Consider the following 17,827-nt stretch of genomic DNA (forward strand, 5'->3'; position numbering starts at 1 on the left):
TATCCGAAATATGTCACCTTGAGAGAATCTTGCTTGAAGATCTTTCTAGGTTTCACTTGCTATCTCTATCCAAAGTATTGAATTCACTATGGAGTCTTCAACCGCATTGTGAACCCATGATAGAAGCATGGTATTGTATCTTACCCAAGGATCATAAAGTGGATCATCTGTAGTAGGTGGAGGGATGGTGCCATCCAAGAATTTTGTTTTGTTCTTAGATTGTAAAGCTAGCTTCAAGGCCCTTGACCATGAATGGTAATTTTTACCATTTAAGAGTGGTTTAATGAGGACCTAGACTGGATTATCATTTGAATTGAGAAAGAAAGGATTTGAGAAATTAGTATTATAATCAATATAGCTCTGATTCACCATTGATGAAGAATTAGTGATAAAAGAAGATATGAGTAATGAGAAAGAGATGTAATGCGGAAGGCTTTGATGAATGAAAGGGGGAAGAAGATGAATCAGAGCTTATAAGCTCTGATACCATCTTGGTAAAACATAATTCATGATCCAACAGAGGTATAAGAGAATATATTGAATAGAGAAAAGGGAAGTTCTTGTGTGTTTTACAAAGAGGAGAAACAAGCCTATTTATAGCAACCTAACCACTAGAGAACTAACAGACTCAACTAACTAACATACTCTATTAACTACCTAAAGCTAAATGCAAAAAAAAGAAAGAATGAAGAACTAAAGAACAATAAACAAAGCCAAAACCAGAATGCAAAGAACTTGGTGATAATTTCTTTAATACTTGTTAATGTGACAAAGGTTAATGATGTCACATTCTTTGTGTCAAATCAACCATATTTTAAAAATTAATATAAAATTGCTAATTTTTTAAAAGTTTTTTATTTATTTATGTGATTTTGTCTAATTAGTCCAGGATATGAAATATGACACACCCGTGATCTCTGTTTAAATCAACTTGTGATGGTATTTTTGATAATAAATATCTTCTTATACCATGAGATAACGTGTCTCCTTTAATCAATAAAAGTATGACATATATATTGTTTTGTTTTGTTTTAGAAATATTTTTGTATAAAATAATTAAAAGGACATATGTCATGTTTTTAGTGACGGAAAGAGATAATTTATCTCCTTATACTAGAAGATACTTTATTCTCGGTATTTTTGTATTGAAGAAACAATCTTGTAACAACTTGTACCCAAAGTTAACAATGACTTAAATTGGTCCAACATTTTTCATTTTGAGGAACTAAATGGTTAGTTTTTTATTCCTTTATTTTTCGAAGATTAAAAAGTTCCTTCCATATTATTTTTTAGGGTTTTGCAAAATAATTGTTTTTTGCAATTTCACTGCCCGGCCCAAAAAACTGTCTCAGTCAACTTCTTCAGGCCCTCACAAAAACAGGCCCGGTCCTCATAAAATAACAGGCCCGGTCCTCACAAAAGAACAGGCCCGGTTACCCATCTGATGCAGTCACATATTATTAATACCCTTTTTTTCTTCTACTTCTACTTCTACTTCTTCTCGTTCTGTGTAGAGTTCTCTGCTATGGAGAACCAAATAAGCAAAGAAAGTGAACCCAAGAAGGTAAAAGCATTTAACACAACCTCACTTCAAATAAGTGAAAACGATGCTTCAAGCTTGGTTGGTTCCATTGTAGAAAAGGGTATCTCTGACTCACAAAACAATAACTCTTTTCTCTTCCAACTTTTTCCTCAACCCACTGTTCTTCCTTTCCCCGTTGCTCGTCATCGATCACATGGCCCTGTAAGTCTCATTCAACTACCCTTTTCATTCTAAAGTTTCTATCTTTTTATAACATATAATATACCATGTCTCATATTGTTTTAATTCAATTTGAAATATATTAAATTTAAAAATATAGTCTTTTGATGTTTTCTAGGCTCTTAGTTACTCTAACTGAAGTGGGTATTGATTAAAACATTGGGTTAATGTGTACTGATGTGAATGACAGAGATACAAGTTCTACTTAGGGCGTGTTTGGGTACAAAGCTTAAGTAAGCACTTATAAATAAGTGCTTATGGCATCCTATAAGCTCTTTTTGGTTTATTCATGAGCTTCTATGATAATCTTATCGAAATAAACTGAAAAAGAGCTTATATGAAGGTGAAGATTGTAAGCTATTTTCATAAGCTCTTCCAAATATATGTGTAATTGTGTAATGCTTATATGGTAAGACCAAATAAACTCTCTTTAAGCTCATTCATATGCCCCCTTATGGCTCCACTGTGTTCTTCCTTTTCCGGAGTAACTCAACAAATAATCTGTGTGTTTAATCTTTGTTTTTTCCTTCTCGGAAACATAAATGGTCCAGTTGGGGTGACCCATTAAATATGAGGGTAAACAATTTCATGGATTCGTTTGTATGAATTTTGTATGCAGAACTAAGCCTGGAATTGATTACCCTAGTTGCTGAGCCTAAAGGGGCTTACTTTGGGGTGAAAGTCTGCTTAGATTGGCTAATTTTATCATATTGTGAATATGGTTCATGTAAAGAGTAGTAGGCCTCATCGACTGATTCTTAGAATTTGGTAATTTTACAGCATTGGCGTCCGTTGAGTAATAAAAGAGGGGGTGGTGATGACGATGATAGTGACATTAATGTTGAGGATGAAGGAGATAAAGCTTTCATGGAGTTTGACAAGGTTGCAGCTTTTGCTAAACCTGTACAAAGGATGAAGAAAAAGGGTATGGATTTTAGAAAGTGGAAAGAGATTACTCAGGATGACAATTCTTCCTTGAGGAAAGAGTCAGATGAGTATATGTCATGCCTTAGTGTAACTACTGGAAAAAAGAATGAAAAAGGCAGTAAGAGTAAGAAAACTTCATCTTCTGATAATAGTGTCTTTGCTTCCACGAAGGTGGATGCTAAACCACAATTAGATGACTCGGATGGGGGGTTTATCAGTTCAGCCACCAACATGGAAGTAGATACATCAAATAAGACAGATCTTCTAGAAAAAGTTAAATCTACCAGAATTTCACACAACAAGGAAGAAAATGAGTTTGTGCCTGAATGGGATGAATCTTGCTCCGATACAGTGCCTGATTACAACTTTAGCTCTCTAAATATGCCAAAGCCGGAGCAAAATAGCCTTACTTCAAGCATAATTTCTTCTTCTACTTCAAATGATTTTAGGAGTGAACAAGAGTCTGTGTCTCTTGAGAGTGATATCGATGCTGAGAACCAAGCTCGGATCAAACAAATGTCACCTGAGGAAATTGCTGAAGCTCAGGCTGAGTTAACGGAGAAGATTAACCCTGCATTACTGAAACTACTACAGAAGAGAGGGCAGGAAAAAATAAAGAAACAATATAGTTTAAAACCAAAAGTGGTTACTGGCTCTGAGTATGTGAATCAACATGTTCAGAATACTCAAGATGCAAAATATCTGCCTAAAGAGGGCGACACCTTACATACAGTGATGACACCACCATCAGAAAATAAAGTAGATGAGGAGAAAAATAGGATGAAGTCTTCAACCACTGCAAGTAGCAGTTCATGGAATGCTTGGAGCGATAGAGTTGAGGCTGTCAGGAAGTTACGATTTTCCTTGGCTGGGGATGTTGTTGACAGTGATCCGTTGTCTGTGCTTGGTATGCCTTATTTACTCTTCATATGTTCTTTACATATTCTTTTGATTTCCTATATCACCTGATGCCTTGTATGATCCCACATGTATGTAGATACAGATACTTCTATTTTTGGTGTTTTGGGTATATGATAAATCAACAATTGGTTAGTGCTCGAATGTATTGTTAATGCTTGAATACTTTTATTCAAGAAACATCAACTATTATTTTGCAATTTTCAAAACATTGAAATTTTGTGTTGTAGTTTTTCCCAACAATCCATGGTCCATTTTTGCTTGATTGCTTGTAAATGTGCTTGAACCAGAAATAATTAGCATTTGTATGTTTACTGTTTAGGAATTATGTTGTTTAGATAAAGGAAGATTAAGACATAAGATCAATGCATTTGCAATGTCAAATTCTAAGAGAGCAGGTTATGCTTCCTTTTTGGTGTATTGTGCCAGAAACTAGTATTTTGTTTTGGCTTTTGTGTAGACAGTTATTCTCTCTTTGGTTTTCTTTGCTTTTTAATCTTTCCAAGTTCTTATGTTTGATTGCTTTGTTATTGTTGCATATTCAGTATATCAAGATCAATGTATTTGCAAGGTCAAACCTGTCAGAGAGCATTGAGTATCTTATGGCTTCTCCAGTTTTCTCTTTGGTTATGTGTGGCCAGAAATTATACTATTGTTTTCGTTCCACTCTAGACTGTGATTTTCTGTTGGTTTCCTTAGTTTCTAATCTTCCCAAGTTCTTAGAGTTGATTGCTTTCTTATCATTGCATATCCAGCATATCAGATATTAGCATTTTCTGTCTGGAAAGTGGTTTCATTGTTATCCTGATTATTCTGGAAACAAGATTGAGTATGAATAGAAATTTTGAATATATTGTGTGATAATTCTTTCTGTCATGCTACAGAGAATGTCGCTGAACGTGACTATCTGCGGACTGAGGGAGATCCTGGTGCAGCTGGTTACACAATCAAAGAAGCAGTGGCACTGACTAGAAGTGTGGTATGTTATGTGTTTTAAGTGATATATCTTTCCATTCTATGCATCTTTACTCTGGATGCCTGAAACAATTAGGATGGATTTGTATTTGTGAATATAAAATTAAGATGTTCATAATATTTCCGTCCTTCTGAACTCAGTATTTGCCAAATGTTATTTCTTAGGTTCCTGGACAAAGGACCTTTGGATTGCATCTCCTTTCATCTGTCCTTGATAAGGCATTGCACTATATTTGCAAAGGCAGAACTGGGCATATGGCAAAAACAGAAAACAAAGCTGACAAATCAGTTGACTGGGAGGCTATTTGGGCTTTTGCACTTGGTCCAGAACCTGAGCTCATTTTGTCACTAAGGTGAAGTTTATTGAGGCCTTAGTTATTTAACTTATTTTTATCAACTTAACTGCAATGACCAAGTGAAAGTATATTTTGTTGTCTATGTTGCACTTAATCTTTATGTGTGTGTTAATGTGTTTGGATTAGCTTATTTTGTGTTTAAAACAGCTCACAATCAAAACTTTTGCAAGATGGGTTTTGAAATATAAGTGATTATTTCCTCAAAAATAGTATTTCCTAACATGCGGTGTAAGTAGGAGTCTAGCACTTGCACTTCCATGTGGCGAGTGGCGTGTGACAGGCACCCAATGAAACCAGTGAAGGCACAAGTCTTTTGCTCATTATTTAGTATTTAAATGTCTGGTCACTGTAGAAGCGAGCATTTTGGCATGCTCTTAAGATTTATTTTGATTTGTGATAGTCTTGTGCTCACTGGCTTTCCCAAATGCTCTGATTTCCCTGATAGTCTTTATACAATCATACATTAAAGTGGATGCTGCGCCATTCATCCCTAATGTTATATTGCTACCTGTGTCTAAACCCAATTGGAATAGTGAGAAACTAGGCTGTTTACTTGAGTTACTTTGTGTTCTCATATATTTTACAAGGAGAATGTTTGTGAAATTAGAAAGGTCTTTTATCTTAAGTTAGTAAATGAAAAAATATATCATCTCAAACCAGTCACTATTCATCTTGTTATTTATGTTTAGATTTTGTCAATAGATGGTATAATGAGAAAAGGTCCTCCAAAGTGAGCTAGCTTGTAAAGCAGCAACAACAACAACAACCAAACCTTAATCGCACTAGGTAAGGTCGGGTACATGGATCAAATGGCACCATAATGTATTCACCTTTGATTTAATCTACAGTGCACTAATACCCGTTAAATTATTGAAAACAAGCTCACTTTAGAGGATCCCTATCAATGGTATTATATTGTGATCCACGTTCTATTTGAGTAGCTTGTGATTAATAGATACTTGATGCATACTTCAATTCTTTCGGATTGTATTGGCTTATAATTGTTTTTTCCATTGTCTGGGCCTCATTACAGAAGTATACTTTGTGATTTTTTAGGATATGTCTTGATGATAACCACAATTCTGTTGTTCTGGCCTGTGCAAAGGTTGTTCAATGTGTATTAAGTTGTGATGTGAATGAGAACTACTTTCATATCTCTGAGGTACTGGCATTTCTCATCTATATTTATTATCTTTATTTACTACTATCATACATCATTTCAAAATAATTCATCTATAATATTTTTGTTTCCAGAGGATAGCAAGTTATGAAAAGGATATTTGCACAGCTCCAGTTTTTAGAAGCAAACCAGATATAAATCTTGGATTCCTTCATGGAGGTTTCTGGAAGTACAGTGCAAAACCTTCTAATATACTTCCTTTCAGAGAGGATTCTATGGATGATGAAACTGACGAGAAACATACAATTCAGGATGATTTAGTGATTTCTGGACAAGATTTTACTGCAGGTCTAGTTCGCATGGGAATCCTTCCCAGACTTCGTTATCTTTTGGAGGTAAAAACTGATTAATCATGATGAAGCATTTAATGTCATTTGAATCTGTGTAGGAAGACATAGTTATCGAGGATATTTTCTCTTTTATTTGCTGTAAATTTCCATGTCCAATTCATTATTTGTTAATGGTTGCAGACGGATCCTACAGCAGCTTTGGAAGAATGTATTATTTCTATACTGATTGCCATAGCGAGGCATTCACCTTCATGTGCTAATGCAGTCCTGAATTGTCAAAGGCTTATTCAGATAATTGTACACATATTTAATGTTGAGAAATTAGAACCTCGATCTTCTATGATAAAATCTGTAAACCTCTTGAAGGTGAGTGGTAACTTTCAATTTTATATTTTAGATTGCTTCATATATATATAATGGTTATAATTGTCCTTGCTTGTTATATATGTTATTTTACATTTGCGATTAGAGAATCATTACTAATGTTTCGTTTGATATTGGAACAGGTTTTAGCTCAGTCAGACAGGAAAACTTGTTTAGAGTTTGTAAAGAATGGGTATTTTCAGGCCATGACATGGAATTTATATCAAAGTCCTTCCTCCATTGACCACTGGCTAAAGTTGGGAAAGGAAAAATGTAAACTCGGGTCAGCTCTGGTTGTTGAACAATTGCGTTTCTTGAGGGTCTGCATTCAATATGGATATTGTGTGTCTCAATTCTCGGAAATGTTCCCTGCCTTGTGTTTTTGGTTGAATCCACCTTCATTTGAAAAACTTATCGCAAACAATGTTTTGTATGAAGCTGCTTCCATCTCCAGGGAGGCATACCTTGTTCTGGAGTCTTTGGCTGGAAGACTTCCAAATTTATATTCACAACAGGGTCTAAACAATGAACAACGGGAGTCCACTGGTGACACAGAGGTCTGGTCCTGGAATTATGTTGGTCCAATGGTTGACTTAGCCATAAAGTGGATGGCAACCAGAAGTGATCCAGAAGTTTCTAAATTGTTTGATGGACATCAAGAAGGGAGATCTGACTTTGCCTTCCAACATCGTTCGGTGGTTCCGTTGTTGTGGGTGTACGCAGCTGTTACTCACATGCTCTTCAGAGTGCTTGAAAGGGTGACATTGGGGAATACTGTCAACCAACAGGAAACTAATGAGCTTGTGCCGTGGCTTCCAGAATTTGTTCCCAAAATCGGACTTGAGTTGATTAAACATTGGCTTTTGAGCGGTTCAGTTTCCTCAAGAGATCCTGAAGGGCGTGAATCTTTGATGAAAGTAGCTTATTTGAGGCAGAAGGGTGATATTGAAATGTCTCTAGCTTCCACCTCTTGTCTAAATGGAATGGTGAAGATTATTGCTACAATAGATAGTCTGATACGGTCTGCCAAGACTAGCATCTCTAGTCTCCCATGCCAAAAACAAAGTCTCTCAAAAGAAGGAAAAATGCTTGAAGACGGCATACTGAGTGGGTGTTTGATTGATTTAAGGTCTATATTTAGTGTTTGCGTATCTTCAGTTACTTCAGGGTGGCGCCACATGCAGTCCATTGAGATATTTGGCCGAGGAGGACCAGCTCCAGGAGTGGGAATTGGCTGGGGTATCCTTGGGGGAGGATTTTGGTCAAAAAAAGTTTTATTGGCGCAAAATGATGCAAGATTTCTCATCAATTTGTTGGAAATTCTTCAAAATGCATCTGCAGCTGTTCCTGTAACTGAAGAAACAACCTTCACTATGCAAATGGTTAACTCTGCCTTGGTTTTGTGTTTAACTGCAGGACCTAGGGATAAGGTTGTTATAGAAAAGGCATTGGATCTCTTGCTCCATGTCTCTGTTTTGAAGTACCTTGATCTATGTATATCGAATTTTTTCCTTAATAGGAGGGGTAAAACCTTTAGGTGGCAACATGAAGAGGATTACATGCATTTCAGTAGAATGTTATCATCTCATTTTCGGACCAGATGGTTGTCTGTAAAGGTGAAGTCCAATGCTGTGGACTGCAGTAGTTCCTCTGGCATTAAAACCTCTCCGAAAGGTAATGCTCGTCTGGACACCATATATGAGGAGTCAGACACAGCACCGATCCCAAATCCGTTATGTACTTCTTTAATGATAGAATGGGCTCACCAGAAACTACCACTTCCAGCCCACTTCTACCTTAGCCCAATATCAACAATTTTCCATGTCAAGCGGGCTGGTCCTCAAAAAGTTAATAGTTCACATAGCATACCCGATCCCACTAATTTGCTCGAGGTTGCCAGATCTGGACTATTTTTTGTTTTAGGTCTTGAAGTATTGTCTAATTTTCAATGTGCTGACATTCCTTCTCCTATTCAGCAAGTATCATTGACATGGAAATTGCATTCCTTGTCTGTCAATTTGCTTGTTGGAATGGAGATACTTGAACAAGAAATGGACAGGGAAGCTTTTGAAGCTTTGCAGGACCTTTATGGTGAGCTTCTTGATAAGGAAAGGTTCAACCGAAGTAAAGAAGTTACTTCGGATGATAAAAAACATCTAGAGTTTCTGAGATTCCAATCTGACATTCATGAGAGTTACTTAATATTTATCGAAGACCTTGTAGAGCAGTTTTCTGCTATATCTTATGGTGATCTGGTTTTTGGCCGCCAAGTTTCACTTTATCTACACCGTTGTGTTGAATCTTCTGTTCGACTTACTGCTTGGAACACACTATCTAATGCTCGTGTGCTTGAGCTTCTGCCACCTTTAGAGAAATGTTATTCCGGTGCCGAAGGATACCTTGAGCCTATTGAGGTAAAAGCATCATTATTAAAAATCAGCCTGTTTTACACCAGAATATTATACGATAGGATATTACCTTGTGTTTTTAATATGCTTTCTTTTGAAGTTGGATTTTTTAAAAGCATGTACCCAAAAAAGATAGTATAAAAGCATATGCTACAGATTACAGCTAAGGCTTTTTCTTTTTCATCAAATCAAAAATAGGAAAAAATGAATGGAAGCATTCTTTGAAGTTCTAAAAGAATGCTTTTATTAATCTTTAATAGGGAAGGAAACTAAGATATCTTGACAGGAGCTTTAATCAAATTGTTTTGTTAGTGCTTAGAAATTCGAAACGAAAATGATGGCCTTGTCATGCAAGTTAAGCAATGTGGATTGTTCATATGTGTCCTTAACTCCTTATCCTGATCTTTTGTTTTTGTTATTATTTGTTAAACAACAGATAGAATCTAGTGGGTTGGTGCACATTTTTGTTTTCGCACTATTATCTGTCTGAGTGGCTCACTGGCAATGCATACTAGTCATTGGTTAATATGATGTATTTCAATCAATATTGATGTTGTGCTGTCCCTGTTGCAGGACAATGAGGGGATTCTGGAGGCCTATGCCAAATCTTGGGTTTCTGATGCCCTTGATAGGGCTGCAATTCGAGGATCAATCGCATATACTCTGGTGGCCCACCATCTTTCTTCCTTTATATTCGGTCCCTGTCCCACAGAAAAATTATTGCTGCGGAACAAGCTTGCTAGGTCTCTCTTACGAGATTACGCTGGGAAGCAGCGACATGAGGTGAGCAAATTTTGAAGCGTTACTCTGAAGGGCAAATAGTTTTTCATACACATGAATATATCCTTTGAGAATTTGTGCTGCCAAAAAGCCATGCATTTTGTCATTTTCGGAGAACTTCTAGCCTTACTGTCTTCATCAAGATAAAATGTGTTGTATCTTTCTTTTCCCTCTTTAATTTAATGGGCATTATTGCATTTACATTTATATGAAGGTGGTATTTTTGGTGAACTCATGTGACTTGAAATAGTTACTGATGAAACTTTTCTCGCAGGAAATGTTTCTGAACCTCATCCGCTATAACAAGCAACCAACATCAGACTCTGGTGAGAAGCTTGATGGTGAAAAGAGCTTGTTAGAGGCCAGGCTAGAAGTATTGGTTGAGGCTTGTGAGGGAAATTCCTCTCTTTTGACACAAGTAAAGAAGTTAAAGGCTGTTTTAGAGAAGAGTTCATTGTGAATTTACCAATATGTATAAGACATGTAAAGATTAAAGATATGCAAAAAACACAAAAAGGTCATTTGGGGCCACCGTATATATTCAGTAACTTAGAAGTGAGCATGCAGGATTTCACTGCATTCTTGATTTGAGTGATTTTCCCTCTTTTTAACTTGGAGTTAAAGCTAAAATGGTTATATCAAAATGTAGTGATTTTCCCCATTTTATTGTGAATGATATAACTTAAATTATCCTAAATTTCAACATTTTATACAAGGATCCTTATTTTTTATATTATACATTTATGTCTCACCACCAAGATTATTTACCTTTATATCTAAAATTTCTTGATTTATGGAATGACTCGTTTACTATTTTCCTAATCTCTTTGGTCATTCTATCTCACATTTTTATTTGCTTTCCAACGTATCATATTGGGACTGTTTTCTCCTTTGAATCATATCTTAGACTCTTTTTTAACCCCCTCTTAATTCTCAACTCCTTAACTACTTTGTGTTAGATAATCAAACTTCTTCAAGTTTGTTTTTGCAGTACATGCAAATCTTTCAATCTTATTTCTTTATGAAAAAGAAATTGATTTGTGAGCATATTATCCATCTTTCGAAAATATATATTGACTATTATAATATGATAAGCTAATATGATATTTAGATTGCTTTTGTGCTCCATATTTGCTTTCTGAAACTCTCATATCCTCTATATTTACCTATGCACTCTCACTTATGACCATTTAGATATAACAAGATTATGTTTGATTAAAATTCTACCTCACATTATATAAGCTAACATGTTTTTTGGGTAAGATTATACACTCCACCAACCTATATAAATATGTTGTATGATATGATTTTCGTTAACTAGTTATTATTTAATCATCATATATTAATAAAAAAAATCTGCAAAAAACCATTAAGTGATTAAGGTGTAAATGAGGCAATGGGAGCGAAAATGCTATTTTACATAGTAAATAGTTAGATTCTAAGACACAACAATGATAGAAAAGTTACAGAATTGGTGTGGTTTGACTTAAATATTACCGAGTTTTCAAGTTTTACAAGTACAATACACTATTCTAGCTCACCCTAGGGATAACAACTATGCCATCTAAATGAATTTGGACAACAATACATATAGTTCCTTAATCTTGCAGCATACAAACTGTTTCTGTAGCACAAATATTAATAACAGCATATTAATATATTGAGTGTTGCCTTCATTAGTCATTACTCTAGTTTCATATCTCCTACATGTTGACATAATAAAGTACACTTCCACACACTAGGAAATTAAAAGATAGATATAAAAGCAACATAGAGTAGTAGTTTATTCAATTAAAACTAAGATAGTGATGCATAATTGCATTCTTCCAATCTCTCCCAACATCTCCTTTACCACAGATCTTTTTATTCCTGCATAAGAAATAGTAAAACTGTAAAAGTTAACTAACCATCTTAGAAAATGCATGGAACCACAATGATATAATGTTTTGTTCTTACATGATTTTTACTTGTTGAAACTGCACTGGTTGGCGAATGTGGAATGAACCTAGCCCACTGTGATTTAGTTTTGTAGCAACACAAGTTAGGACTATGAGTATCTTGTGTTTCAGGAAATGTTGACAAGAATAATAAAAATTAAAAAGGTTCATCCCAGCTATTTTTTTCTTCACAACTTTACACTGATTAATAATATAAGTTAGTTATCTGTATAAGTTGATTGACAAAATTATAATATATGAAAATTTATTAAATTACTATTATATTAACAAATTGTATATCATTAACTAGTATAAAAGGTATAAATGCCATGATAACTATGAAGAATGTGCTGTTGCTAAATTGTGAATGAAAGAGGTTTACATTTTTAGCAGCTGCGCTGAAAGCTTCTCGATGTGGGATCTCAGGGTTGGATGCTTTGATGCGTTGTATCTCCTCTCTGACATACACATCAAATCAACCATTTTTCTACATTGTGTATACATAGTACTAAAAAAAGAGGGTAAAAGAATGAAACAGTGCACCATCTAATTGGTGTTATAATATTATGGTTTTGAGAGGCACTTCAATAATATTGTGACAGCATGGGTTACATTTTTCCATTATTATGATAAACATAATATAATGATAATGGTAGTTGCAATTTAAAAAATTGGTGGTGATTGTTGTAGTTGTAGTGTGATTGTGTGGTGAATAAAAGACAAAACACAATATCTTTTTCACTTACTTCATGAAACGGTTGTATGCAGATGGGAGGCGGTGCTTCTTCTCAGGTGCTGAAAAAAATAAAATAAAGACACAACACAAGTGTATATTATATTGTTGGGGTTTAGAAATACAACATAAGTAATAGTATGAATAATTTATATTCCGAAAAGGGTTGCTGAATCTGTGGTAGCTTATACGTACGTTTCACAACAAATGGTGCTGCTTTAGGGGACACTGACTCGTTTGATGTAGTTGATGATGAAGATGAAGATGATGCTCGACCCTTTTTGGAATCACCATAAAATCCCTGCTTAATACAAACAATTAAACAAACGTTTGTTGATATTATCACTTTTCTATCAAGTAGTTACTAGCGTATACGACTATTTATCTCAAAGACAAAACCATAAAAGTATAATATAAAGTTACAAACAAAGCATAGAGAGAATATTAAAAAAAACTTAAAAAGGAAGCTAGATAGATAGTATTGTTTTCATAGCAACTATTAGTTGCTATGTTAATAAGCATTATTATTTTATTATGAGTGGAAGTAAGGATCAAAAGTAAAAACAAATAACCTGGAGAGTGAGGGTGTGATCAATGGTTTGATTTTGAGGAGAATATGGAGGTCTGGTACTGAGAAAGGAGAGGTTGCTGCAGTGACCACACTTCACTGTCACAGTGTCTAGCAGCCTCTTGCATGGGATCCCAACCTACACAACCCAGGCAACCAACATCATAACCCTTCATATGCTATATAGTTTGTTATTTTTTAGCAACATTATGATCAACATTTTTCAACACTTACATTTTTTGTATAGTTCTATTATATAAACTCTATCTATATATATATATATATTACACTCTATATAAAGAATATTTTGATTGATTTATTAGTCCACTTGACTCTATTATGTACAAATCATGTATATTGGTTATGGAATAAAAAGTCCATATAAAGAACAAACAAGAAATTAGTAGGAAATTATCGAGTTGAAATGATGGTTAGTATTTGACCATATTTATTAGATTATGTATTATTTATTTATAAAGAACAAAACAAGATCAATTAGTAGGAAAATAAGGATTTGAAATGATGGTTGGTATTTGATAGTTTTAAAATGGAATAATGAATGTTATTACCGCAAGCACAGTGTTACAGAAGTTGCAACGAACGTAGCAGAGGTGGTCAGAAGGTGGAACAAGGTCCATGGTTACTTTCTCCTCGTGGTTCATATATCCAAGGGTTTATAATCAAGAAGAGAGGAGTGAATAGCTTTATATCTTTAGTTGTATTGTAGGGTTTGTGATAAAAATTGAAAGGTCAATGAGTTATATATAATATATAGGAATAGGAAGATGGATGGAGCAGTGGTTATTGACTAGGATCACTTGTCTCCAATGGTGTTTCATTTTATATGTCAAATTATTCACATATTAATACTTGAATAAAAAAATTTAAAAATAAAAATAATAAAAAATAGTATTCTAATTGGTGTGAAATAAAGAATGAGACACGATTTAGGACGGTAATCTCTATCTTAATAGTTATTTACCACTTAGTCTTAAAATACAAAGGGTGCAGCAATTGCATATATTGCATGCTTTATTTGCACATTACTGGGAAGAGAAAAACAATCAAATATCCCAAAAAGTTTATGTCCATGTGTTTTAAATTAATTATATTTTAACAAGTAACATACAAAAGTTATTTTATGTTTTTATGATTATTTTTTTTAATTACATGACAAATTTTAATTGGATTGGACACCATTAAAACACCTAAAATGGGATAGATGATATTTGTTACTTTATAATTGTCCTAACTATTTGTTGGCCATACAGATTTTAATATCTGTTTCTTCTTTATTTTATATTTATGCTATCATTAATTTAAATAAGAGTATTGATATTTAAAATAGAACTTGAGAACACCAATATGATATGTACTTTGCTCTTTTCTTATATTATATATTTTGAAATATATGTAGATAAAAAAGTATAGCCAAAGGTTGATATAGATGATAGCTAGGAATTGGACTCATATCGATCTCACAAAGATGGTGAGTTAGAATCTCATTGGCCATATGATGATCTTCTTGGTGGTGGGCACACTATGAACATATGTGAAAGTTTTTGCTAGATTATTTATTATTTTGAAGAGGAACGCTAAGTAATTTTGAATCAATGAAATACTCTTAAAATAATTTTCATATTGGAACTTAATTTGTATTGTATGGTTTTCTAATGTGTGGCAGTAAGCTTGTATTGGATAAAAAAACTCGAGATGTAACTATATATATCTATTTTTGGATATGAACCTAACCTATTTTCTGAACACCTAAAACTAATTTCTCCCTTTTAAATCCTCAAGTTATACCCTCCCATACCATTCTCCTAAAGTTCAGGAAAATATGCATTATTCTAGCATTCAATGGCTTCCAATATGACTTTATCTCGAACTTCTTCATTATTTTTCTCACAATTTAAAACCCATAATGGTTATAACTAGATCAAATCAGAAAAAGTAAGGATAGGGACTGTTCGATTATTATAAATGCACCATGCATGCTTATTCAACTTGCAACCCATGCATGTCTCAGATGCAGCGATTATACCAACTACTAAGGTGGATGGTAATGAACCTCATCGGAATTAGAAGCACACCCTGTAAATGGGGGAGCTCAATGAAATCCATGCTATATAGCAAAAGAAGAAAATTTGTTAAGAGAACTTTCAACTAACACATTAGTTATCATATTAATAATGAGTAAATAAGGATTTTGGTTATTATACTTTCATTGAATAAAGTATAACATTTATCTATCAAAAACTAAAGTGACATGTGAGTATACTATTAGAATTTAGATCTAAGATGGTCATTTAATCTATTAAAAATATGTTAGAATGAGAGCCAATAACTACAATGTCTCATATATATATATATATATATATATATTTACTAATACATACAATATACATAAATTTCTTTTATTTTTGGTTTCTCAATTGTATCTCGCACTGAAAGTAATTTTGTCCTAGCTGGAAACATCCATCTACAAGACTCGAATTCAAAACTTTATTTAAGAGAAGTCAAACATGTAACACTTGAAGCAACCCTCATTGGTATATAAATCTTATTTCAATAACGATTTTCTCTGCTAATGAAATATAGACAGTTACGCACTTAGGCTGCTTGAACTACGTGCAATATATGCAAATAACTTCCACCAATTAGTACACAAATAAAACAACTAATAGTCAAAAGTGTAAAACAAGAAGATAAAATCAAGTTTGAACCATAATACCAGGAGGAGTTGAATAGAACAGAAGAAAGTAAACAAGAAAGAAAAGATAGTGAATAGAAGAGGCCCTGCAAACCAAACACCACTTTTGTGGGTGAATAACTTGAAGAGGAAAAGTGAAAGTGACACATGCAAGAGTCACATGTCACTATCATGTTAGAAATGAGAGTTACAGAAGACAAAGGCAATGAGATAGGGTTTGTGGTGTCCTTTTGTGATGGGACAATTCCATGATTTTCAAACAATGTAACAAATCTATTTCCTCACTTGAGGTCATTACCTTTCTTTTTTTCTATAAGCCTACCTTTTCCAAGGGCTTACACCTTTTGTCATCAAGCTACTTTCCTTTTCTATAGTCCCATGAATGAATGAATGAATGCCTGTGATGCATACTCTATGATATTCAATTCAACTAGAGCTGATAAATTTGTCAAAAGAGATTCCTTTGTGTTCTTTGAATGAATCCCATATCACACTCCCCCATTCACAATATGTGCCTACATTTAGTTCTGTTCTTTAACTTATTTGGACACAATCATTTGATTTATTGTTACACAAACTTGTTATCTATTTTGGGAAATTTGGATAATACACCTTTCCTCTCCTTCTCTGATCAACATGAGTTCGTGTTGTTTCATAATTTCATTATCTAAAGTAATATCAATCATGAGATTATAGAGTAAATACTTACTTTCTTCATCTAAAAATTATATATATATTCATATACTAATTTAATAACATTTTATATGACAGATGAATTGAATTGGTGACATTTGCTGTTATTTTGGGAATTGAATCAAGGCTTAAGTAAGATTTAGGCAGTGTTGGATTTTTTTAATTTTGGTCTTTATAAAAATATCTTTTATGTTAATATTTCTTTAAAATCATTTATTTTAATTTGATTTAAGCCATTATTGTTATTGAGAGTAAGTCTTGATATAAAGTAAATGAAATCCAAAAATCAAATGCATTATAAAGATTAAATCTAAAATCGGTTCGTGACGGTCGATAAATCGGTACGATACAACAATTATACCAGTCATGTAATCATATCGGTCAAAACCGTTTATACCGACCGGTTTTCAATTGAACCGTACCAATCATACTAGCCGACTTTTATTTAAAATAATTTTTTAATGAAAATAAAAAAAATATTAGTTTTTTACTGATTTTTCAACATTAATGTTAATATATTATATATGTATATCTAATTCACCGGTATGTAGTTTAATTAGTGAATCACTGGTTAGATCACTATATTATTATACCAGTACACTGACCGATTTAATAACTGATACGGTATTAATAACATTGCTAAAATATCAATACATTACATGAATCATATTCCAAATGTCAACCTATTACAAAGATCAAATCCAAAATACAAATCACTACTACTGACATACCAAATAAAATCATAATAAACGATTGTGCGCAAACATAATCCTAATTTTGTGTGTATTCAAGAAACTAAAATATAGTGTGTGGACTCTAAATTTTGTGCGTCTCTGTGGGGTAGCGATGATGTTGGTTGGGCTTTCTTACCAGCGGTTGGTCTCTTGGGCGGTATCATTTCTCTTTGGAATAAGGCTAATTTTGAATCAGATGAGGTGCGGATTGGGTCAAATTTTGTGACGGTTAGAGGGAAGTGGACCTCTTATAGTGAAATTGCTAACATTATGAATGTTTATAGTCCTTGTGATCTGGTTAGGAAGAGACTTTTTTGGGAAGAAGCAAAGAACGATTGGGTGCACCATTCGGGGGATATGTGATGTGTGGTGGGGGATTTCAATGCAATTGTGAATAATGATGAAAGAGTGGGTTCTGCTGCTCATTTTGCTACTAGGGAGTGTTCCGAATTCTCTAAGTTCATCGAGGACTTGGAATTATTCGATCTTC

At 33.9% G+C, this 17,827-nt stretch overlaps 2 protein-coding genes across 2 annotated transcripts; one reads left to right on the forward strand and one right to left on the reverse strand.

Moving 5' to 3' along the window:
- The first annotated feature begins 1,485 nt into the window (after nt 1-1,485).
- LOC109340125 (transcriptional elongation regulator MINIYO) lies at nt 1,486-10,671 on the forward strand. Its single transcript, XM_019577699.1, has 10 exons — nt 1,486-1,744; nt 2,543-3,596; nt 4,492-4,586; nt 4,748-4,935; nt 5,995-6,100; nt 6,193-6,453; nt 6,589-6,774; nt 6,915-9,185; nt 9,753-9,962; nt 10,234-10,671. Exons 1-10 carry the CDS (start codon nt 1,526-1,528, stop codon nt 10,417-10,419), a joined length of 4,776 nt encoding a protein of 1,591 aa, XP_019433244.1. The 5' UTR covers nt 1,486-1,525; the 3' UTR covers nt 10,420-10,671.
- A 913-nt stretch (nt 10,672-11,584) lies between these two features.
- On the reverse strand, nt 11,585-13,941 carry LOC109340124 (protein CRABS CLAW-like). The gene is made up of 7 exons (XM_019577697.1): nt 13,767-13,941; nt 13,202-13,336; nt 12,825-12,930; nt 12,643-12,691; nt 12,279-12,354; nt 11,916-11,972; nt 11,585-11,828 (listed from the first exon to the last, which is right to left on the reverse strand). Exons 1-7 carry the CDS (start codon nt 13,857-13,859, stop codon nt 11,823-11,825), a joined length of 522 nt encoding a protein of 173 aa, XP_019433242.1. The 5' UTR covers nt 13,860-13,941; the 3' UTR covers nt 11,585-11,822.
- Between the last annotated feature and the right edge of the window lie 3,886 nt (nt 13,942-17,827).

The sequence above is a fragment of the Lupinus angustifolius genome, unplaced genomic scaffold, assembly GCF_001865875.1.
Source record: "Lupinus angustifolius cultivar Tanjil unplaced genomic scaffold, LupAngTanjil_v1.0 Scaffold_143_83, whole genome shotgun sequence".
Classification (NCBI taxonomy): Eukaryota; Viridiplantae; Streptophyta; class Magnoliopsida; order Fabales; family Fabaceae; genus Lupinus; species Lupinus angustifolius.

Bases quoted from the DNA above. Each gene is read 5' to 3' on its own strand.
- LOC109340124 (XM_019577697.1), bottom strand. From the start codon at position 13,859: ATGAACCACGAGGAGAAAGTAACCATGGACCTTGTTCCACCTTCTGAC. The intron at 13,337-13,766 runs GTAATAACATTC...TGGGTTGTGTAG, and splicing joins TCTGTAACACTGTGCTTGCG to GTTGGGATCCCATGCAAGAG. The intron at 12,355-12,642 runs GTAAGTGAAAAA...TGTGTATGTCAG, and splicing joins GCATACAACCGTTTCATGAA to AGAGGAGATACAACGCATCA.
- LOC109340125 (XM_019577699.1), top strand. From the start codon at position 1,526: ATGGAGAACCAAATAAGCAAAGAAAGTGAACCCAAGAAGGTAAAAGCA. The intron at 4,936-5,994 runs GTGAAGTTTATT...GTGATTTTTTAG, and splicing joins GAGCTCATTTTGTCACTAAG to GATATGTCTTGATGATAACC. The intron at 6,775-6,914 runs GTGAGTGGTAAC...ATATTGGAACAG, and splicing joins AATCTGTAAACCTCTTGAAG to GTTTTAGCTCAGTCAGACAG.